A 20543-nucleotide genomic window follows, 5' to 3' on the forward strand; every position below is an offset into this window, starting at 1 on the left:
GTGGCAGCAGAAGGATCCAAATCTCTCACTTTCTCAGGGAGGTTCTTGGTACTGTTATTTCAGGGAGTGAGCAGCTTTAGATGGGAATTGGTGATTTCCTGTGGCTCTGACCTCGTGCCTCCTCTCTGTTCTCAGGCCCAGGCAAACTGTCGTGTGGGAATAGCGGCACTCAACACTTTGGCTGGCTACATTGACTGGGTAGCCCTAAGCCATATTACAGCAGACAACTGCAAGCTCTTGGAGATGTTGTGTCTGCTCCTAAATGAGCCTGAACTCCAAGTTGGAGCAGCAGAGTGTCTCCTGATTGCTGTCAGCAGAAAAGTGAGTTCTTCTTCCCCAGCTCTTCTGGCTCCCTTTTATTTTTGTCCTGTTCTCCTATATAATTCTTTAGACTGAGCAATGCTGTCTTTGCCCTTTTATCTTAGAATCAAAATTTGAATTAACTGATTCTGTTAACGATATTTGGTGTGAATGTCATACCAGCACAATACACAGAGCAAGCATGGAAGCCCTCTCCAAATTTTGTGCTTGCTTCTCCTTGCAGTTTGAACTTGGAGGTCCTCACTGACCTTTAACCCCGACTTCCTACAACTGTGAAGTGGAAAATAGTGTCATCAGCTGTGTCACCTGGCAGCTCATAGAAATGACAGCAGGATCCAAACAAGTGTTTTGACCCATTAATTCACAAGCAGCTGAATGTCAAGGTTGAGTGGTTATCAGCTGCCTGCAAGGAACTAGCCAGTCTTCTGTGAATGAAAGATAACGTCTCAGGGTCACTTGCCGTTTAAAGTGCCTGTGGTGGGATTACTTGGAGAAATTTTTTTCGTCAGGTACCTTGGAATTTTGGCAAGTTTTTATGTAAATCATAGGCGGACTGTAAGACCCTTCCCAGATGTAATGAAAACTGTGACTCTCCTACTTTTGCTTGCAGATGAAAATAAATACTTACATAGATGGGAATAAATAGTTACATTAAAATTGAGGCATGTGGTGTGTTTTGTGCATAGGGTAAGCTGGAGGATCGGAAACCTCTGATGGTCTTGTTTGGAGATGTGGCCATGCACTGCATCCTCTCTGCTGCCCAGTGAGTATCATGGTGCTGCTGTCAGTTCACACAAAAATGCATGCAAATAGCTTTTTAGGTGTAAAAGATACTGTTCCTTAAGCAAAGGAAGTGGGGACTGGGTAGGAGAGAGCAAAAACACCATTTATTTTGCAAAAACTGGAAAGCTAGGGAGTTTTTTCCAAAACCCATAATTGAAAGACAAAGAGATATCTCAGCTTCCCTGGCTTTCTGTTTTAGCCTGAAACTGATCAGGAGGAGATACTCTTTGAAAGAGGCAATTTCAGAGGTTTTAGATGCAGAGGTTTTAATAAAGCAGTTCTTCTTGATAATAGCAAAGAAAATCCCGCTGCTATAAAATCAAACTGCTCTAGTCCTCTTTTTATCTACAAGACAGAAAGCAGTGTGCCTGTCAGCTACAGCCTGAGTAACTGTGATCCTGTTTTTCCCCCTTTCCCTCATTCCCAGGACAGCAGATGGAGAAGGCCTGGTGGAGAAGCACTATGTTTTCTTGAAGAGACTTTGCCAAGTTCTGTGCGCATTGGGCAGCCAGCTATGTGCGTTGCTAGTAAGTCTTTATTAATACCAACAGCAACTCTGTCAGGGCTAGTGTTTAGGGCTGGGGCTTGAGGCAGCCCTGATCTAAGGTAGGACCAGGGTTCTGTCTGCACATTTGGCAGCTGTAGGGTTCTCTCCATACATTTCCAAAAGGCAGAAATGGCTCTGCTTTTAGTGGGTTAACTGTATCTTGCTAAGTCATAGGAATGTAGACTGGACGGGCCACAACTGATGGCAGGGCTTTGCTGTCATCAAGAACCATTTCCTATAACCAAATACTGAGCTTCACTGAAAATTGATCAGGTTTTTAGTTGACTACTGCTGCAGAAAATCTAGTCCAGGAAATCACTGTTCTATTGGAAGCCTTTTAAATTTCCCAGTAGAAATAGCTCAGAGAGGATACCTGCCTGTTCTTTTACCAAGACTTTCTCAAGTTGAAGGAAGAAGCAGGTTTTGTTCCTGCTGTTCACCTTTGTAATGCATTGTGTCAATGTTAAGATGAAGATGCAAATTCATGTTGTTTATACCATGCTGGTGCTGAATTCCCACTCCCTCCATTCAGCTCAGTACTTCTACAATAAAGAGGGCAGGCTTGTTGAGAGATGCTGTTTGTGGAGAGATTGAAGCAACCAGCCTGTAAAAGTGATAGAGCAAAGTAAAGTCTCTTAGGGACGGAAAGAAAAAAAAAAAAACAACCTTTGAGAATTCATCCCTAAAAAGAATGGACAGCATACAGGGTGCATTGCTTCTTGCAGTGACTCTACTTGCTTTTGGGCAGTAGCTGTTAATCCATAATGAAGTAATGAGATGGAGCTTGCTAATTCAGAGTCACTTGGGAGAGGCAGCACTGAGCTGTGCAATTCAGGGGTCTTGAGGACACCAGGTCATTTTATAATTTCTGAGAAGCAGCAAAACCTTGAATTTATGGCTCCCAGCAAAACCTAATTTTCTGACAAACTTCCAAGAAAGTTACTGATCATGGATACCCATATGTTAAATACACAAAATGTTTGGAGAAATTGAGTGAAATTATCTGGGTGTATTTTCTCGTGAAATTCTTCAGTTTGAATTGCATTACTTTGGAACTGCTGCGTGGATTTGACCCAACAGGAGTAAAATTGTGACTCATGGCAGCATCAGTGGTTGTGAATTTGGTTTTAGTGGAACTCCATTATGTGAGAAGTCACCCTTTGCTCTTGAATGAGGGTGGTGGTATCTCCAGCACCTCCAGGCTGGTCAACAGAACTTGATGCTCCTTGGACTATACTGGTTTCAGAAAAAAATCAGTTGTTCAGTGTTTCTGTCTCTGCTCCTTTACAGTCTATGGCCTTGGATGTAGTGCTCCTGCTTTACCCTGAAACATACCATTTGTGAGCCCAGCCTGCCATAAAGTTAGTATTTTGTCTGAAATACTTCATGTTCTTCATAGGGCTCAGATTGTGATGTGGAAACGCCAGCCAACTTTGGAAAATACCTTGAGTCATTTTTAGCCTTCACAACCCATCCCAGCCAGGTATGTAAAGAGCTGAAAGTCTCATGTATGTCTGTGTGTGTGAATGCATAATTGAGCTAGCCTGTAGAAAACTGCAGAACTTCAGCTGCTAAGTATTGCTCTCTAGGCTCTCCATTTCAGCTGGAGCCCTGGAAGGCACAGTGTTTCTTACTCCATTATAACCCCATCAGGAGCAGTTCCTGACACAGAGAATGGAGTAGAAAATGCAGAATTTGCAACCAGCCCTAGTATTAGAGATTTTTGGCTTTCTGGGATTTTGGGGTGTGCCTTCGAGGTGCCTTGGTGCTAACTTAATAGTATAATTTGCTATTGTTTTCTGATAGCAGCAATTAATGTTCGCAGTGGAAATTCCAGCACTGAATTCGTCCTCTGTTCCTCTGTTTTCTCTCTTCCCCCAGTTTCTGCGCTCTTCCACCCAGATCACATGGGGAGCCCTCTTTCGGCATGAAGTTCTGTCTCATGACCCTTTGTTGCTTGCTGTTGTTCCCAAGTATCTCCGTGCATCTATGACCAACCTGGTGAAGGTATGTGGAAATCATAGTTGGTTGTAAGAAGGTGCCTGGTGAATGTGGCCTGTGGGTCATGGGGCTAGAAACTACATTTTTGTTGTGTCATGGCCAGACCTGATCTCCAGGCTGCTGAGCACACAGTTGTGTCTTGCTCATGTCTCCAGCTTCATCTACTTAAAGCTGGTGTTAGCTATGATGGGTGATTTCTCTTTCATCCTGACCTTCTCCACCTTGTCTCCAGGTGGGCTTTCCTTCCAAAGCAGACAGCCCCAGCTGTGAATACTCCCGTTTTGATTTTGACAGTGATGAGGACTTCAATGCCTTCTTCAACTGTAAGTTGTGCATTCTGTTGTCTGTTCCTGTCTTCCTGCTTTTAGTCACTGGCTGAGCTTGGAGCCTACCAAATTGGCTTGGCAGCTCGTTTCATTTGTTCCATTTCATGTTCCATTTGCTTCTCAACTTTTTAAGTCTCGATCTTGGAGTAAATTAAATTAGGATTTTCCTGGGGCAGCTCATGTGTTTAATTTTACTATTTGCTGTTGTTTACTGGCTGTCAGATAGATGTCCTGATAGCATTTTGGTGTCAAAGCAAATGTGTCTTTTGGTCACCTAGAGGAGGAAATTAAACAGCCTCAAGTCATGCTCAGGTTAGGAGAGGAAGGCAGCTTACAAAAGACTTTAGATGTCATTCAAGAAAGAAAATGGCTGTGGTAGGAGACTTCTGGTTTAGTATCAATAGCTAGAGTTGAGCAATTCAAATAGCCAGATTTAATTTGGATCTTAAACCAGTGCTGGATATTAATGATTTTACTTTTTATTTTTTTCATTTTGCTTTTCTTCCCAAAACTGAAGTTGGTTCTCACTGGCTGATGTAGTTTGGTACTGACTTGGTGGGTGGGAAGATACATTGAAAAAGTTACATAAATTTTCACTTTTTACATTTATGTCTGAAGATTTTAAGCGTTGCATTTTTTTATTGCTTACTAGATAATTTTGCTTACTGTAATAAATCTGTTTGGGTAGAAACTATGAAGTCACTAAATGCACAAAACCAGAATCTGGAATAGCTTTAGAAAATTAAATTATATTGAAGACATTACATATATAAGAAAGTATAACTGATTTGAAGCACAAAATAAAATTACTTGGCAACACAACTTTATTAAACAATACAAGTTGCATTTGTGTAATCAGCAGACCTGATTCTTTTGTGTGGTTGTGCATTGGAATATTTTGGAACAAGTGAAATTCCTGTTCTGTACTTTGCTTTTAGTATCTTTGACAATGGAAACAAGGCAACTGGGTTTTGAGTTTCAATTTGTCATTAGTTGAATAATCTAAGAAAAGTGTGTTTAGCTAAAGGAAGTGGCAGTTATGCTGGTATTTTATCTCAGTATCCCAAGATGCTCTGTAAGCAGTAAGCATTTATAGTTTGAAGAGTATTTTACATGAAGAATAGCAACTTTATTGCACTAAATCTGCTTTAGCATTTATTCCTTTTCTTGGTCTTAAATAATTGAGAGCCAGACACAGTTAAGGGATAAGGAGTTTTTACCTCGGTAAGGTAAAAGGTGAAGTGGTGCACCGATAAAGACCCTTTTATAATACCGAGGTAAAAAACCCTTGTCCTATGTCTAGCTTTCAATTTTTTAAGACCAGGAAAAGACATCAGCATAGATTTTCATAATCTATAGTGCATTTTAATGGTACTTTTTTTAATATTAGTCTTTAATTTTTTAGTCTGCTTAAATCACTTCCGAAATTGCCCATCCTGTTGTACCTGCTTTACCCTTTGTGTATCTGTGCCCACTACACAGCTATTGCCAAAGCAGAAGTCCATAATGTTCATGGGTCTGAAAAACGTGCAGCATCAGCTGGTTTCCTGGTGTGTGATTTTTCCCTGCAGCTTTCCGGGCCCAGCAAGGAGAGGTGATGAGAATGGCTTGTCGTCTGGACCCTCTAACTGGCTTCCAAATGGCTGGTGAATGGCTGAAGTACCAACTCACAGCTCCTCTTGATACTGGACCCATGAACTGTAGGTTACCTGAAAAAAAAAGGGATATAGGATTTTTTTTAAATTAAAGCCAAGAAGAAACTTCTTGGCCTTTTTTATGTTGATGCTGTTGGAGTTTTTTAAGTTTTTTTCTAAGACTCCATGCTAGATTTTCAGGCTTTTAAGTTTTTTGCAAATTAAAAGCAAAACTAAGTCAAACCCACCCCTTCCCTAATTTATCACTTTGGAGTTTACCTATGGAATAAGTAATGTAAAGTCTCTGGCTCCTCCTTTCCTTCCCCCAAATCTCTCTGCAGAACAGGTACAGCTGTCCCTCTGATGCAATTTTACAATTATTTGGGCTATTTTATCTTTGTAACATACTGATTACTTTTGTTAGGTAAGTTACGCATATCTGGCAAATCCCTTGTCATTCACTTCACTTTCCCTGCTGTGAAGGAAGGCTGCTTGGTGCTCTGCAAAGTCACACTGAGGGCAGTCTTGCCTGCAGTGCTGAGTCTGGGCATGTGGTCTCCCTTCTTTTCCCTTCTCTGATTTGTTCATATTGCTCTGCATAGTACCTCAAAGACTTATGTCTCAGGAGCCTTCCCTTGAATGAAGCAAATCACATGGGATTATGTTAATTGCTCCCTGTGCATTGCTGCCAGACATCTACAGGGAGAGCTGTGTGCTTAAAATACTTGAGTGCTAAGGTGTTGCAGCACAGGAACTTACCAGGCTGCTGTTGAGGAGCATGGTGAGAGCTCCAGTGTTCTCTTCCTTTCAGCTAAGACAGGCGAAGGTCTCTGCTCCATCTTCTCTCCATCCTTTGTGCAGTGGGATGCCATGACCTTCTTCTCAGAGAGCATCATCAGCCAGATGTTTCGAACCATGGATAAAGATGTATGTGTATCCCATGCTCCTGCCTTCTCTCCTGGCTCCTGGGTCCACACCAGTGGGTTTTTGCAGTTATATTATCCTTGAGTGGTTTTTAGTAACTGGTTACCTCCATGCAAAACCCAGATTGTTTGGTGAGCCATTCTCATGAGGAATAATGACCCTTCTTTTGATGATACCCCACTCATACTGGCATGTCTTAGTTTTGGACACTATGGGATGAGAAGTCACAGGAGAGTGCTCAGGTGACATGCTTTTATATTTTGCCTTTCTAGAGAAGTGATTGCTTAAAGAAAAAAAATCTTTTTATTTAATTATCCTCTTATTAGATTTTTAGAAAAAGTTTTTAAACTTGTAACTAAATGAGAGGAACTATGCCCAGAGAGTAGGAGATCAGAAGCATTTTCTCTCTGTCTTTTGTTCAACAGCAGGCAAATCAGAAGGATCAGGTTGATGTAGACTGACTTGATTTTTTTATTAGATTAAGCTGCTCATGCACTGATCAATCTAATCACAGTAGAATAATTATATGGGTCAATACAGTTGGTTAAGCATGGAATTTGTTGGACAGTGTCAAGAGAATTGGGAGACTGAGAGAGGAAATTTGCCTTTCCCAGAGGTGCAAGCAATAGTATGGGGACTAGAGACTGATGTCTCAAGGCTGCCCTATCAGCAGTGGTGATGCTGCTGTCTGTTTTGCCTCAGCTTTTTTCCTAGGTTTTGTAGGAAGTGTAATACAGGTTGAAGTATTAAGTGTTGCCTCCCTTTTTGTTTCCTTTTTTTTCCCTACCTTTGTAGGAAATCCCAGTGAATGATGGCATAGATCTGCTTCAGCTTGTCCTTAATTTTGAAACAAAAGATCCTCTCATCCTGTCCTGTGTGCTCACCAATGTCTCTGCTCTCTTTCCATTTGTCACTTACCGACCAGAATACCTCCCTCAAGTACTTTCCAAGGTAGGTACTTGCAGACCCTGCTAAAATCACATCAGTTTTTTGTGGCGCAGGGCTCTTGGACTAAACTGCAGGAGTGAATTGTCTTGGTGTTGCTGTCAGGAAAGGACTATCTGTCTTATTAAAGTTGGGAGAAACCAAGACTGAGGCTTGTCACAAGAGGAGTAATGTCAATTAACCTACATTTTGTAGTTCTTAGCCTTAAATGTTGGTATTAAGTGCATGCTCTGGCCATGTTTTATTTCAAGGCCTCAATGCCTTGAAGATTCATCTTTCAGCTCACTCACGGGTTTTTCACTGACTTCAGTGAAATTACATTTAGATCTTTATTACCTGTTCCTTGAACTCAAACAGATGTGAGTGCTAATATTAACAAATGATACTAGTTTTTTGATTTTTCCTCCCTTTTCTCACAGTTGTTTGCTTCGGTTACCTTTGAAGTTGTAGAAGAAAGTAAGGTACGTCTGAATTATTATCTACTAATGAGCTATAACAGTTGGATAAAATAATATTCTATTGGGGAGAGTATTCTGAGTCTGAAGACTCTGCTGAAGTAGGCTTCTCAAGTATAGTTCTGCTCCTGGAAAGCTGGGGAGTTTAGATATTGCTGATCTCTGTGATTGACATAGCCTACTAAGCTTTGGCTCGCAAGCTTAGAAGGCCACAGATGTGTTCTAAAGCCAGTACACTTAGTTCACCAGTGCTGGCCTTCCTGAGAGTGAAGTCCCTTCATTAGCTCTGGGTACTTTCAGTACTTGGTGTACATGGCTCTAAAGGATGGCTCTAAACCCACCAGTTACTTAAGGAGGGCTTGGAGTCTTGAAATAGTAAGAGCCATGGCATCCTCACTCCTGAAGTACAGCTTGTTTGAACATGGACTTCCTGAGTTGAGTACTGCTTCAGAGGAAATTTGGTTGCTGTGTGATTGTTTAGAGGGAACACAGGGGAGGCATGGAAATGGTTTTTTTTCATCAGTGTTCAACAGGGCAGAAATGTTAATGTAATGTATTTGTTTCTGGAAGAAACCCTGCATTTGGCTGAACTTTTGTTTTGTTGCATTGAAGTTTGTTGTGTCTGTCCAGGCTCCTAGAACTCGAGCAGTGAAGAATGTAAGAAGGCACGCGTGTTCCTCAATCATAAAGATGTGCCGGGATTACCCTCAGCTTGTCCTGGTATGTAAATGCAATCATCATAAAGTCTTGCCTTGATTTCAGTTGGAGTGTGTGGAATCTTCAGATTCCTTTGGTGCAGTCTCTGCTTTCCTTGCAAGAAACATTCCTGCTGAACAAATGCAAAGTTGTTCATTCCCTGTACCTCCTTCTTCCCCGCTGAAAAATTTTCTGCCTGAGGAGTTGAATTGTAGATTGGTAGGTTAAATGTAAGCTGGATGAGGAGGAAGATATAAGCAGTACTGCATTGGTTATATGGGAATGTTTGCTGAATATCCATGTTATCACCTGTGCTGGTCTCAGTTGATTCTTTAGCTGAAGACACTAGCATAGCTAATCACTAGATTTTTTTTCTGTTACTTAACGGAATATGGGAGGAAAAGGAGAGTATTTATTTTCTGGATGAGCTTCAGATTAGAAGACAAATACATTTAAATTCCATGAGCTGTATTCTGTTTGTTTTGCTGGAGTAAACAGTCTCCACGTGCAACATTCTTTAGATGTGTTTCTGTGGAGTGGGAGCTAGGATTATGGGAGGCCCATAGGACACTGCTAGTTTAAACAAAGACATTTTTAAAGGATGTTAATTTAGGTAATTTGGAGGTTCCAGACTGCGTTCTGCAATTTATGCTAAGAACTAATGGGTTGGGGTTTGTTCCACTTTATTGGTCCTTGAGCTGTAGCTGTCTCTTTCCGATGGCTAGCCAGACATCCTCACTAGAAGAGCCAAGGACCCAGAGTTGTCCAAAAAGATGTTCAGAGGTCTTTGCTGAAGGGGATAATTGCTAATGCTTGTACAAAATTATGTGTAGATATGGTGACAACTGAAGAAGGAAGGGAATAAAGGCAAGAATTTCGTGGCACTCATTGTTACCATATAAATTGTTACTTACCACAAGTAAAGAGATGATAGAATCCCTAGTCTGGCCAAAGAAGCAAGGGGCTTTCTGTGGGCAAATAAAAGCACCAGAACTGCTTTGAGATGTGATACTGCTTCAAGAGATACAACTGCCTAGGGAGAGATTTCCTCTTACTTCTTATTTCAGTCATTCTGGAGAGTTAAAGTAAAATGGATGCAGGATAATGATAGAGGGGTTGGGAAGAATAGAAGTTCTCTTAGACTAAACATGCAGAGAAACTTCAGTGTGAGGAAGAGATGGCTATGTTGAGAAAATGTAACAGACATGCTCCTCCAGCTGTACAGTCCACCCCTTCTCTACCTCCCCCAGTGACCCTCCTCCATACCAAATGCATGATGCTTTTCCACTTGGATGTGTTTTCTAGCCAAACTTTGAGATGTTGTACAACCATGTGAAACAGCTGCTGTCAAATGAGCTACTTCTGACGCAGATGGAGAAGTGTGCTCTTATGGAGGCCCTTGTCCTCATCAGCAACCAGTTTAAGGACTATGAGCGACAGAAAGCTTTCCTGGAGGAGCTCATGGCTCCTGTGGCTGGCTTATGGCTCTCCCCAGAGATGCAGAGGTATGGGTTATTTTTCTTTCTATTGGTCATTTCTTCTTTAACTTTGAGCTAGGCATATTGAAGAGATAATGTCGTGCCCAGTAAGGAAACACATTAGTTGTAGGAGAGTGTTGGGCTGCCTCTTGACCTCCTGTGCTATGGGCAGTCATTGTGATAATAGTTCTCCTACAATTCAGAAACTGCCAACAGACTAAATGCTGTTTGCTGAAAATTCCTGCTGAGTGTTGCTTAAAGTAATAAGGGAACATTCCCCAACGTGCTCAAAGCATTTGCAGAAAATGAGAGATTAAAGACATCCTTGCTCATCCCCAGGAGAAGGTAGGAAGCTGAGTTGCTGTTAAAGCTGAGATGTCTTGCAGCTCTGGGTAGCTGGGCATGCACAAGATTTTTCCCAGCAGGGCTATCTTCATAAAATATTTGAATCTTTTAGATCTCCACAGCCCAAGAGAACTGATAATGTTTGGACAGTGTACACATCTCTGATGCTTTTTAGTCATGTACCCATGTACAGGATGGAATACTACCTAGCCTTTCTAGCCTGCTCTGTATTTGTTAGATGTTTATTGCCAGTGCAAAGCTCTGCTTAAATTCCCTGGTACAAACAATGATCCCATTGCTGTCTTTTGCTACTGCCAGAGTCCTCTCAGATCCTGAAGCCTTTATATCCTACGTGGGTGCAGACAACAAAATTGCTGATCCTGTCTTGGAAGATCCTAGTGGCCTGAACCGGTCTAGAGTGAGTGTCATTATCAGGAGAGTGTAATCCTTAGTGAGAGGAGATTTGCCTCCTTCCATTCCCCATTTTTTCTGTGATTACACACAAGGTGTCCTAAGCATGTACTTCTTTAAAATGCGGATCAATAGGTTTCTCATGTTGCAGAATAACAGGCTGGCCTTTGCTCTTTAAGCTACAGTGAAGAGCATGCAGGCCATGCAAAACCACATTATTTGTTAGAGTGAAGCACACTGTTTCCTACTCTTGATTTAATAAGAGTTTGGTTTTGGAGAAGCAATTGATTTACATGAATTTTGGAAATATGGCGCAGTGAATTGTGCTTTTTAAACCAGGCAGGATGGAGAATATTGTGCTCAGACTGGAGCACAGAATATAATTAATTTTAATCTGAGGAGATTTGTGTTGACTTCTTAGTGTAAATTCTTCACTTGGACTGCCAAACAGAGTTGCTGTCCTTAATTCTGTAGAAGAAACTGAATTGCAGTCCACAGAGATGTGCTTGTGATTTGGGGCTAATGCAGTTATATCATCTTGGATCCTGGATCTCTCCCAGCACATGAAGGAAGTGAGGACATCCTTACTTTTAGCAGCCTACCTGGCTGCTTGCATACTCTTGAGATGGTATGCATTGATGCTTTGTCTGATAGTAAATTCCTGTGCCATCCTGCCAAGGCCAGAGCTCTCTGAAGTTGATGGAATACAGCATGATAATTTGCTGCATTTTTCTGGCAGAAACTCACCAGAGTTTCTTCCCACTCATCACCAGGTTAGGCTCACTGTAGAACATTGCCTTTGGGATGGAATGATGATCTGTTTCTCAGAGTACCTGTTGATTCAGACTGTGATCTGGCTTAGAAATGCTTTCTCCACATCTTTTGCTGCAGATAAGCTTTTGTGTATACACCATTCTGGGAGTTGTGAAACGAGCTCGTTGGCCTGCTGCTACTGAAGAGGCAAAAGCTGGAGGATTCTTTTTGGGATACCTGCCTAGTGGAACTCCAATGTACCGTAATCCCTGCACTGAGCAGGTCCTGAAGCTTTTTGACAATTTACTTGCTCTCATAAGGTGGGTCAAGTTGACTTGAAATAATTTGTATTGATTTCTAAATATCTGACAGCCAAACTGTGATAAACACGCAGAATGATCAGAGAATGTGAAGCCAGTGGGAATACGGGCTGGTGCCAGTGCCTGACTATTCACAGTGGGGAATGGTATTGGGGAAACTGGGAGCCTTCTGAATGTTCATTGGCCTGGCCTGCAAGAGGCCGTCAAAGCTAATGGGAGCTTGTGCTGGGGTTGCCTCTCCCACCTCCAGTGCTGTAGTTCTGCCACCCAGTTAATGATTTCTCAACTAACATCTCTGCTCTGCCCTCAGCCCCTGCAAGGCCACCTCTCCCATCACCACCAGGGCAGTCCCAGCTCTCATCACATCCTGTTTGCCTTGTTCTCTCTTCAGTGTTAAATTAAGCTGGCTTTGCTGAACATGAGCAGCAGCCTCGTGAAGCACTGTCTGCTCTTGAAATCAGTGCATGCATACTCTCAGGCTGTTGCTACCATGCAGTTCTCTGTGTGTCACCAGTGTTGTGTAGGTCAGGGGCAGCCAGGGAGGGAGCAAAAGAAGGCAGGAAAGAGAAATCCTGAATAACACAGTTCCCAGAATTATAAAGAAGAAGTCTCTTTCAGGGTAACTCCTGACACTGGGATTTTGCTAGACTTACGGGACAATTTTGTAAGATAACATTTACATGCTCGAAAACTTGATACTCTCTCCTTGGCAGGGGCCTTTGGAGAAAGCATTTTCAGATCCAGGGGCTGTGTTACCTGAGCTCTGTCTAGTCAAGTCAGTGACTACTAGTTTAGTAGTCACTGAGCTCAGGAATGGGCTGCTTCCAGAGAGAAGCAACATGCTGGACTGTTGGGACAAGCACATGCAGTCTTGGCCCATGCTGGCAGTGTTTCTCACCACTAAACTCTGTGTAGCACAGTGTGTGGTACTTTGGCCAGTGACCAGGTAGACCTACAGAACTGTGCTTGAAATGTTTTTGCCTTTTATCCTGGAAGGCTGGAGATTCTATTGATGAGCTTTCAGAAGAGGTTAGGTAGAGTTGCCCTGAGAAGCAGTAGCCTCATGCCATTTCTTTCAGTGCCTGCCACATGTCATGTTGTGTGGGACCAAGTAAACCAATGCCCAGGATCTGAACAGGCTGCAACAGACTTTTTATTCCTTGTGCAATCACTGTTCTTACCAGAACTTGTGCCTTAGTAAAATCACTTGAAATGTCTATTACAACAAGCTTAGGAAACAGTCATCCAACTTCTGTCACTGCTTCACTTCTGTGAAGAAGCAGAACTTTGTGCCTGGCTGTTCACCACCTCCAAGAGAACAGATGAGCTATGTTCTCAATCCATTATATAAAGGAAGAGGCTCTGTGGCTAGTTTGGGCTTTTTTTGAGATAATGCACCTGTGGTATTCAAGCATCTCACCTGTAGACCTAAATGTTTTCTGTGTACATGGTAGTAACATACATGGAAAAACCTGTACTTCATTCAGAGGTATCTGGACTCTTCTTAAGGCTAGATGTTCCAACAAGAACTAATGAATGAGGTATTAAGAACAGTAGATCTTTATTTCTTCATATTTTTCCATTGCTGCTGGATATATAGCCTCTGTTTGACAACTGCAAGCTCACAGTTGTTCAGTGCAAGTGTTGATGATGCTTATGTCTTTTTGGCAAAACTGGATCTGTGCTATGGAGCTCTTGTTGTGTTCTTTGCTGACTCCAGGTGCCTTTTCCATGTCTGTCTTCCTCAAGCCCTCTTTGATATGGATCTCATGGGAGAATATGGAATCTGTAGCTGCCTGTCAGCAGGCAGGAGGTACATGAGGGATATGAGGAAAGCTGCCTGGCAGGAAAGCTGCCTGTGTTTAGGATGCCTTCAGGGATATAGTTACTATCTGGGGATGGATGCTTCTCTTAGATTTGTGCCATTAGGCACCTCTCTATAGGGATAAGCAACATCCAGTGTTTCCCACGTGCTTATGTGGGAAGTCCCTGCAGGCTGTGTTGGTTTCTGTGTGAGCAGATCTGCAAGTAGCAGTACCATGGATCCTGCTGAGCAGCTGAACCAAGTACCAGTGTGCTAACATGGGGGCTTTCAGGCTGAGCAGGTGGGTCTGCTGCTCTCTGGGTAGTGTGTGGCAGTCTGCTGCTGTGTTAGCAGACAGAAGCGGTGAAGCTCTTAAGTCATTGCACCTTTGCCAGGGTGGTAAGTAGCTTGAAGGTGTAGGTCGTGGGTGAGATCAAACAGCAACAGAAATCAACAGAGAAGAATGAGATAGTCCAGACAATGGAAAAATAAGATAGTTCTGAGTGGCATCTGTCTACCTGTATTTGTGTTGGTAACTGTATTTAATGAATAATTTTGAGGCTCCTTTATTAAGCACTGCTGGCAGTTTTCAGAGTAATGATTCTCCTGTCCTCTGTGGTACCTCATTTCATATGGTGTTTTCTAGCTTCTGATTCAAACTGTTCACTCCTGAATTTAAACCCAAATCATGATTTTCAGCCACCTTGGTGCATTTCTGCAGTCAGTAGCTGCATGACGTGATTGGTGCAGAGCCTTTATTGTGGTGGGATTTGCTCATGTTTTGTTACAAATTAAGTGCTCAGGCTCAGCAAATGCTTTGCTTAGACAAAGGCTTTTTTGGAATTCCTGATGACGAGATGCTGACATTACCAAAGCTTTAATGCTGCTGAAAGAATTCTTGGGTAGACATGGATGCTGTAAGCATTTCCACTGTAGACAGCTCCAGCTTTGGAAAAATTCTTCAATCATGGACTGTCCTAAAGGACTCATCTTCTGGTTTACAAGCCATTGTCTCTAGGCATCAAATACTCTTTCTAGCAGAGCTGTGACCATCACTGAAAATGCCCCTTCTCTAAAGCATAAATATCTCTTGAAATGAGTTTTACTGTTTTCCTGTGTGTGGGGTGCCCAGGAATGCTGATAAGTCTCAGATGGAACATGCCTAGGGGCTACATCATCATACATGAAGGCTGCTGGATGCCTTCTTAACTCCCATGGGGAGGGGGTGGTTGGCCATTTTCTCTCCATTCCCACTGGGAACTTGCTAAAGTACTAAGAGAACTTGCCCTGTAAGTGAACATCTGCCTCCCAACTCTCAGATTTAAGAAAATGCTTCCAGGACTCTGGAACAACTAAGTACCATGTCCACACCTTCAGGATATACTACCTGTCCTGCTGGAGTTAGTGCAGTGGGATTTCAGAGTTCATCTTTGCAATTCCACAGTCCCTGCATTTTCCCCACTGGCTTTCTGCCCAGCATGAGGCAAAGCCAACACTGGCATGGAGTGGACAGGAGACATACAAGAGATTATTTTAGTGGCTAGATTTCAGGATAGCCTCAAGCAGAAATGCACAGGCTTTTGAATCAGTGGGGCAACATCAAGCAGTGTGGAGGCTGGGATCTTCCCGGACCCTTCTTGGCAAAGCAGAATCAGCTTGTCCCTCTTTGAGGCCTGTTGCATGGTGTTAGATCCAGCCCAGAATGAGAGTATGAGTCGTTAAGTAATTTGTCTTGCTCTTTCTTATGAAGTTCAGTACTTGCCTTCCTCATATGCAGTGAGCAGGGAAGTATTTAGCACTTGCAGAGAGAATCAGGATAGTTGCTGTTTTGGAGCTTTCTGCAAATGCAGGCAGACATCACTGCATCAGGGTTTCCAGAATTATGAATGTAGACCTTAAAAAAAAACCAACCAAAACCCAATAATTAATACATGAGTGAAAGCTGAGACTCTGGAGAATATCCTGAGGTCTGTCCACTCTCCCTACCCCCAGCCATTCCCATGTACCCCCTGCTTTGGGAAATGCTGCTCGAGGGGGAGATACTGAGTTGCCCTTGATCACCTCTAGCAGCAGGTACAATGGCATTGCAGTTTTGGAGGAGGCTGCAGGATTTGTGCTGTGTGCAGCTGGCGACACCCAGAGTGGAGGTCTGAGGTCTCAAAGGAGAGAGGTAGGTGAGAGAGACACCCCTGCTGTGTCCAGCTCTGAGTGCCAGTACCCTGGTTAAGAGAGGGGACCCATTTTGGCCTGGATGGCAAGAGCCAGCCACCCATGGCTGAATTGGTGTCCCTTGCAGACAGCTGACTGTGGCCACTTCCTATGATGCAGAATTGTTCTCTGCTGGATGTGTTGTCCATGGGGCACGCGTGCCTGCCATGAGTAACATCTGATTAAACTCATGTTCTCACTAGAGTCCCCCCAGTGCCACCTGCCATTCTGGGGACTGTGACCCATCTCTCAGGGGCGGTGTGCATATTTTGGAGCTGATCCAGCCCTCCCTCTGTAGGAGCCTTAAGTGCAGAAGATCTTTTGAGAATACAGAATCCATGTCTTGTCAATTTTAAAAATACATTCTCTGATCCCTTTGGCCAAGCTAATAAGTTGTTCCCAGCATCATCTGGAGAATTGCTGGGAGTTTTTACTGCCAGTGCTTGCAAGGGGTGGGATGAGCTGAAATAAGTGGAAGGGGCAGCCAGGAGATTCAGGACATGAGGTGGAGTCACTCCATGTCTCTTGTCGAGTCAGCTTCCCCAATATTTTTGCAGGTGAGGAAGGGGGATCCCATGCACATGTGCGTGGTCTCACCTTCCTCATCATCTGCCTCAGAAGAGTTGTCCACAAGCTGAAGGAGAGGATTCCACTGTCAAGGGTGAAAAGGGGTTGACTTACATTAGTATAAACCAAGTGCTCTTCTGTTTCAGGACTCACAACAACCTCTACATGCCAGAGATGGTGGCTAGGCTGGGAGATACATTTGCAAAGGCCTTGGACATGCTGGAGGTGGAGAAGAATGCTATTCTAGGTAAGAGGCTTCTCTTCAGGAGGAATGTATGGGCAGATTCTTAAGAGATAATTGAGTTAGTGATCTGTCCATAGCAGGGGGAGTAAAATAGGGCTGGAGGACCAGCTTCTCCATAGTTTTTGCAGCTCGGCTGTGATTTGAACCGGCTTAAACAAAGACATTAAATAAGTTATTGGTCTCAGGCACATTGGTTTCTTCTGCATGCATTGAAGGGTACACCACCAAACTTCTTATCCCATCTAGGGCATGGTGGTGGTCTCTGCAACATGGCATTTCAGACTGCAGAGGCTGGAGGGTGCAGTAGTTGGCTTTGAGCAGAATTAGTGCTCAGAAGGAGCTCTGAGTGCTGGTGCAGAGACCTGTCCTGGAGGGCAAGAACCAAGTTGCACGGTGTGGCCCTGGCATTTGTTTTTTGAGCTTGTGAACACAGAAACCTTCCCAGCCAAGCAGAAGTGGGTGGCCTTGTGGATAAAGTATGGATCATTACTTTGGAAATTGGGGCTTAATTTCAGGTTCTGACAGACAATGAAATATTTTGGGAAAGTTGCTTTGTCTATCTTTCTCCATTTCCTATTTACAAAATGAGGACATGCCTCCTTTACCTGTTTTCTGTGGCTTTAAAAACTCTGTGAGCTCCTGTATATAAAGCAGCAGGGCCTTGATCTCTGCTCTAAACTTTTTAATATCATAGTTCAACAGTAGCTTGTATCTTGGCAGAGAATACAAACCTGAAGGGACGAGCTGCAACAACTGTCAGCTTTGCTGCTGACTGGGTTATGGTAGCTCAAGTAAGTTCCATTTTAGAGAAATAAGGCAACTACAGCAACCTCGGTGGAAACAGCTCTGCTCTGGGTGCAACATGGCTGACTTCTAACTTGCTGCTGTCAAGCTGGCTGGGGCCTACCCAGCATGCTCTGAAGGTGCACCGTGCATCTCCTATTAATGCAACATTAATGTAACTGAAGCTTATTCCTTTCCACAGGTCTGCCTCAGCCTCTGTTGGAACTTTATGACTCTCCTGTTTATAAAACAGTCTTAGAAAGGATGCAGGGCTTCTTTTGTACCCTCTACGACAACTGGTAAGAGCACCATGTCTCTCACCACAGTCCAGGACTGCACAGCCAAAGCAGTAGGTTACTGTGGGGTCATGACTTCCTTTTGAGCTAGACTTCTGATGTGAGCTGTATGCTGTAATATCCAAGTACAAGCTGCAGTGGTGGCCTGTACTCAGTGCTTGTAACCTGCCACACAGACATGGAACTGTCAGGAAAAAGTACCTCAAAATGGGGATCTGCTTTTAGCTCTTCTGCAATTAGGTAGTCAGATTGGAGCACTTACCTGATGTCCTTAGTTTGACTCTTTTCCCACTTCTAATTATGTGTCAGGGTACATCAACGCTTGAAAGTACCTTGTAGTGCTTAAATGCTTAATTTGATGTCCCTCTGCCAGTATCCCCCCAAAAAAAGAGATACTGTGGTAAAATTCCTCTATAGTATTTCTTTAGGAATGTGACAACTGCATGGTCTCAAGATGATAGTACTTGTAGCCTTTGCAGATCAGAGACATGGTACTTGTTATCTAGCAGACTTGTAACTAACTTGTTTTTTGTTGAAGTTTTCACATCCTGGGAAATGCAGGCCCCTCCATGCAACAGGATTTCTACACTGTTGAGGGTCTTGCCAACCAGCTCCTCAGCTCTGCTTTCAACAACCTCAACAACATTCCTGATTACAGACTGCGGCCCATGCTCCGTATCCTTCCATCACTGTCTCAGGCCAGCTTGGGAGGCTCTGAAGACATAAATTTAAACCCTGCTTTGTTTTCAGTATGGCCAAGACAAAGAAGGGTGATTGAGGAGTAAACAAACAGGGATGCACCCGGTGTGGATGAGATGTAAGCCTAGGAGGGCACAAGCAGAATGAGCAGTGCATGGGGTCAGAATAAATGCAAAGGATTTGTGTGGTTCTGGAGGCACTGTCAGAGGTGAGTAATGCCTTCTAGCGCCAAGGGGGCTTGGATAGTGAGGAGATTGACATTATGATGTGCTTCTCTGGGAGGTCATGTGGGTTTCCCAACCTGCTTTCCAGGACTGGATGTTCAGTCTCACAGCTAGGAAATGGGTGCTAAGCTAATTTTTCAGTGAACTGTCAGGGGAAGGAGCTGGATAATTGATGGTCTTGCTGTGTAGAGATGCCACTTGTTAATTCAGGGCTGTGATGAGGTGGGCTTCCAGGTGTCTGTTTCTTGAACTACCAGTGGAATGGGCTGTCTTGGGCACTATGCTGCAGTTTCCCTAGCAGCTTTGCAGCTGGCCTTACGTGTTGGATCTCTTCCTTAACTGGTCTGTGCAGGAGTGTTTGTGAAGCCCTTGGTACTTTCCTGCCCCTCAGAATACTACGAAACCCTTGTCTGCCCCATGCTGGGACCACTCTTTACCTATCTGCACATGGTAAGAAAACAGCTTATTCAGTGCCTGTTCCTTGACAGCCCTGACTCCCTGTAGCAGCTGGCAGCAGCATGTGGGAATGTCTGTTTCTACAGATCCAGCAGAGACAAGGGCAGAGCCTTGATGCTTAATGATTTTGATGTTTTGGAGGGGGCTTTAAAGTGCCTCAAACCCTGGCTGTTGCATAGCACCCCTTGCTTTGAGTTCAAACCTGTGGACATGAACTCCTCAACCTGCAGCCTTGAGACTTTTTGGGTTTATGGTTTGTTTTTTTCCCCATGTCCTGTCATTTTCATGACAGCTCACTCACATTCCAGCACACTTGGTACCAGTTCTCCTGCCATTCAAAATGGGTCTTGGCATGAGAGCTCTGTTTAAAGCTCTTGTGCTTCTGCCAGCAGCTATTGCTTGGGTCTCCTTGCTTTGTGTCCAGATCTAATTTTTCCTTTTGTCTTGAACAGAGGTTGTCCCAGAAATGGCAGGTGATCAACCAGCGAAGCATGCTCTGGTAAGCTTCCCCCCTTGGTACAAAGAGGGAAATGGGCAATGGGGCGGAGATTTGGTCTTTTACATGGCCCTTTGCCCAGGAAAAGCCCTGCCAGCAAGGGCGGGAAGACACACTGGTGACTCATTCCCTGTGTTTGGGCAGAGGGGGTTCTTGAAGACATTGGCTCCTGTCAAACTAAAACCTGTTCTCCTCAGTGAGGATGATGCTGCAGATGACAACCCCGAGTCTCAGGAGATGCTTGAGGAACAGCTGGTCAGGCTGCTGACTCGAGAAGTCATGGATCTCGCCAGTAAGTGATATATCCTGAGATATTTGGAAAATTTTCCCTGGAGAGGACAACAGGAATTCCCAATGTGCAGTGAAACTTAATTATAACTGTCAGTAGTGCATAGCATAACCATGAGAAGGCAGACGTGAGACAGCCCTGCCAAAATCTTAGCTGAAACCTACTAAGAGATAATTTAAAACCTTCAGAAGAGAGATCCTTCCTTTTGTTAGCTTTTAAGGCTCCATGGTTTTGGCACCATTCCTGTAGGAGTCTAGTCCTGTAGGGAATTGGATTCTCCCATTCTGTGCTTTGGAGCCCAGTACAGGATATGGATTTGTGGACAAGCCAAGTGCAGAGCAGTTTTGTTGTTGCAGTTGCCATGTCTCTAACCAGATGTAAGGGAAGAGTCTCCCCAAAGCAAGTCTTCCTCATGTTTTCCTTGTCCAGCATCATTTTTGTGTTAGCATGGCTTTGTACAGGGAGGCTGGGGAAGTTGAATCTGTGGAGATTACAGATCTCAATATTCTATCTCCTTTCTTGACTGGCCTTTTTTTCT

General features: G+C 43.6%; 1 protein-coding gene across 5 annotated transcripts in view; it reads left to right on the plus strand.

Moving 5' to 3' along the window:
* The window catches only part of XPO5 (exportin 5), a 29734-nt gene that overhangs the window by 4527 nt on the left and 4664 nt on the right, over positions 1-20543 (plus strand). For all 5 annotated transcript variants that reach the window (XM_079333453.1, XM_079333449.1, XM_079333450.1 and 2 more), the window contains 20 exons: positions 136-321; positions 1008-1084; positions 1532-1631; positions 3051-3134; positions 3533-3658; positions 3885-3975; positions 5550-5678; positions 6424-6539; positions 7332-7487; positions 7901-7942; positions 8567-8656; positions 9938-10137; positions 10774-10873; positions 11758-11939; positions 16665-16765; positions 17748-17844; positions 18380-18516; positions 19117-19214; positions 19673-19719; positions 19914-20008. In XM_079333453.1, the coding sequence (XP_079189579.1) occupies positions 136-321; positions 1008-1084; positions 1532-1631; positions 3051-3134; positions 3533-3658; positions 3885-3975; positions 5550-5678; positions 6424-6539; positions 7332-7487; positions 7901-7942; positions 8567-8656; positions 9938-10137; positions 10774-10873; positions 11758-11939; positions 16665-16765; positions 17748-17844; positions 18380-18516; positions 19117-19214; positions 19673-19719; positions 19914-20008 (2254 nt within the window). The remainder of the gene's footprint in view (positions 1-135; positions 322-1007; positions 1085-1531; positions 1632-3050; positions 3135-3532; positions 3659-3884; positions 3976-5549; positions 5679-6423; positions 6540-7331; positions 7488-7900; positions 7943-8566; positions 8657-9937; positions 10138-10773; positions 10874-11757; positions 11940-16664; positions 16766-17747; positions 17845-18379; positions 18517-19116; positions 19215-19672; positions 19720-19913; positions 20009-20543) is intronic.

The sequence above is a fragment of the Erithacus rubecula genome (genome assembly GCF_903797595.1).
Source record: "Erithacus rubecula genome assembly, chromosome: 2".
NCBI lineage: Eukaryota > Metazoa > Chordata > Aves > Passeriformes > Muscicapidae > Erithacus > Erithacus rubecula.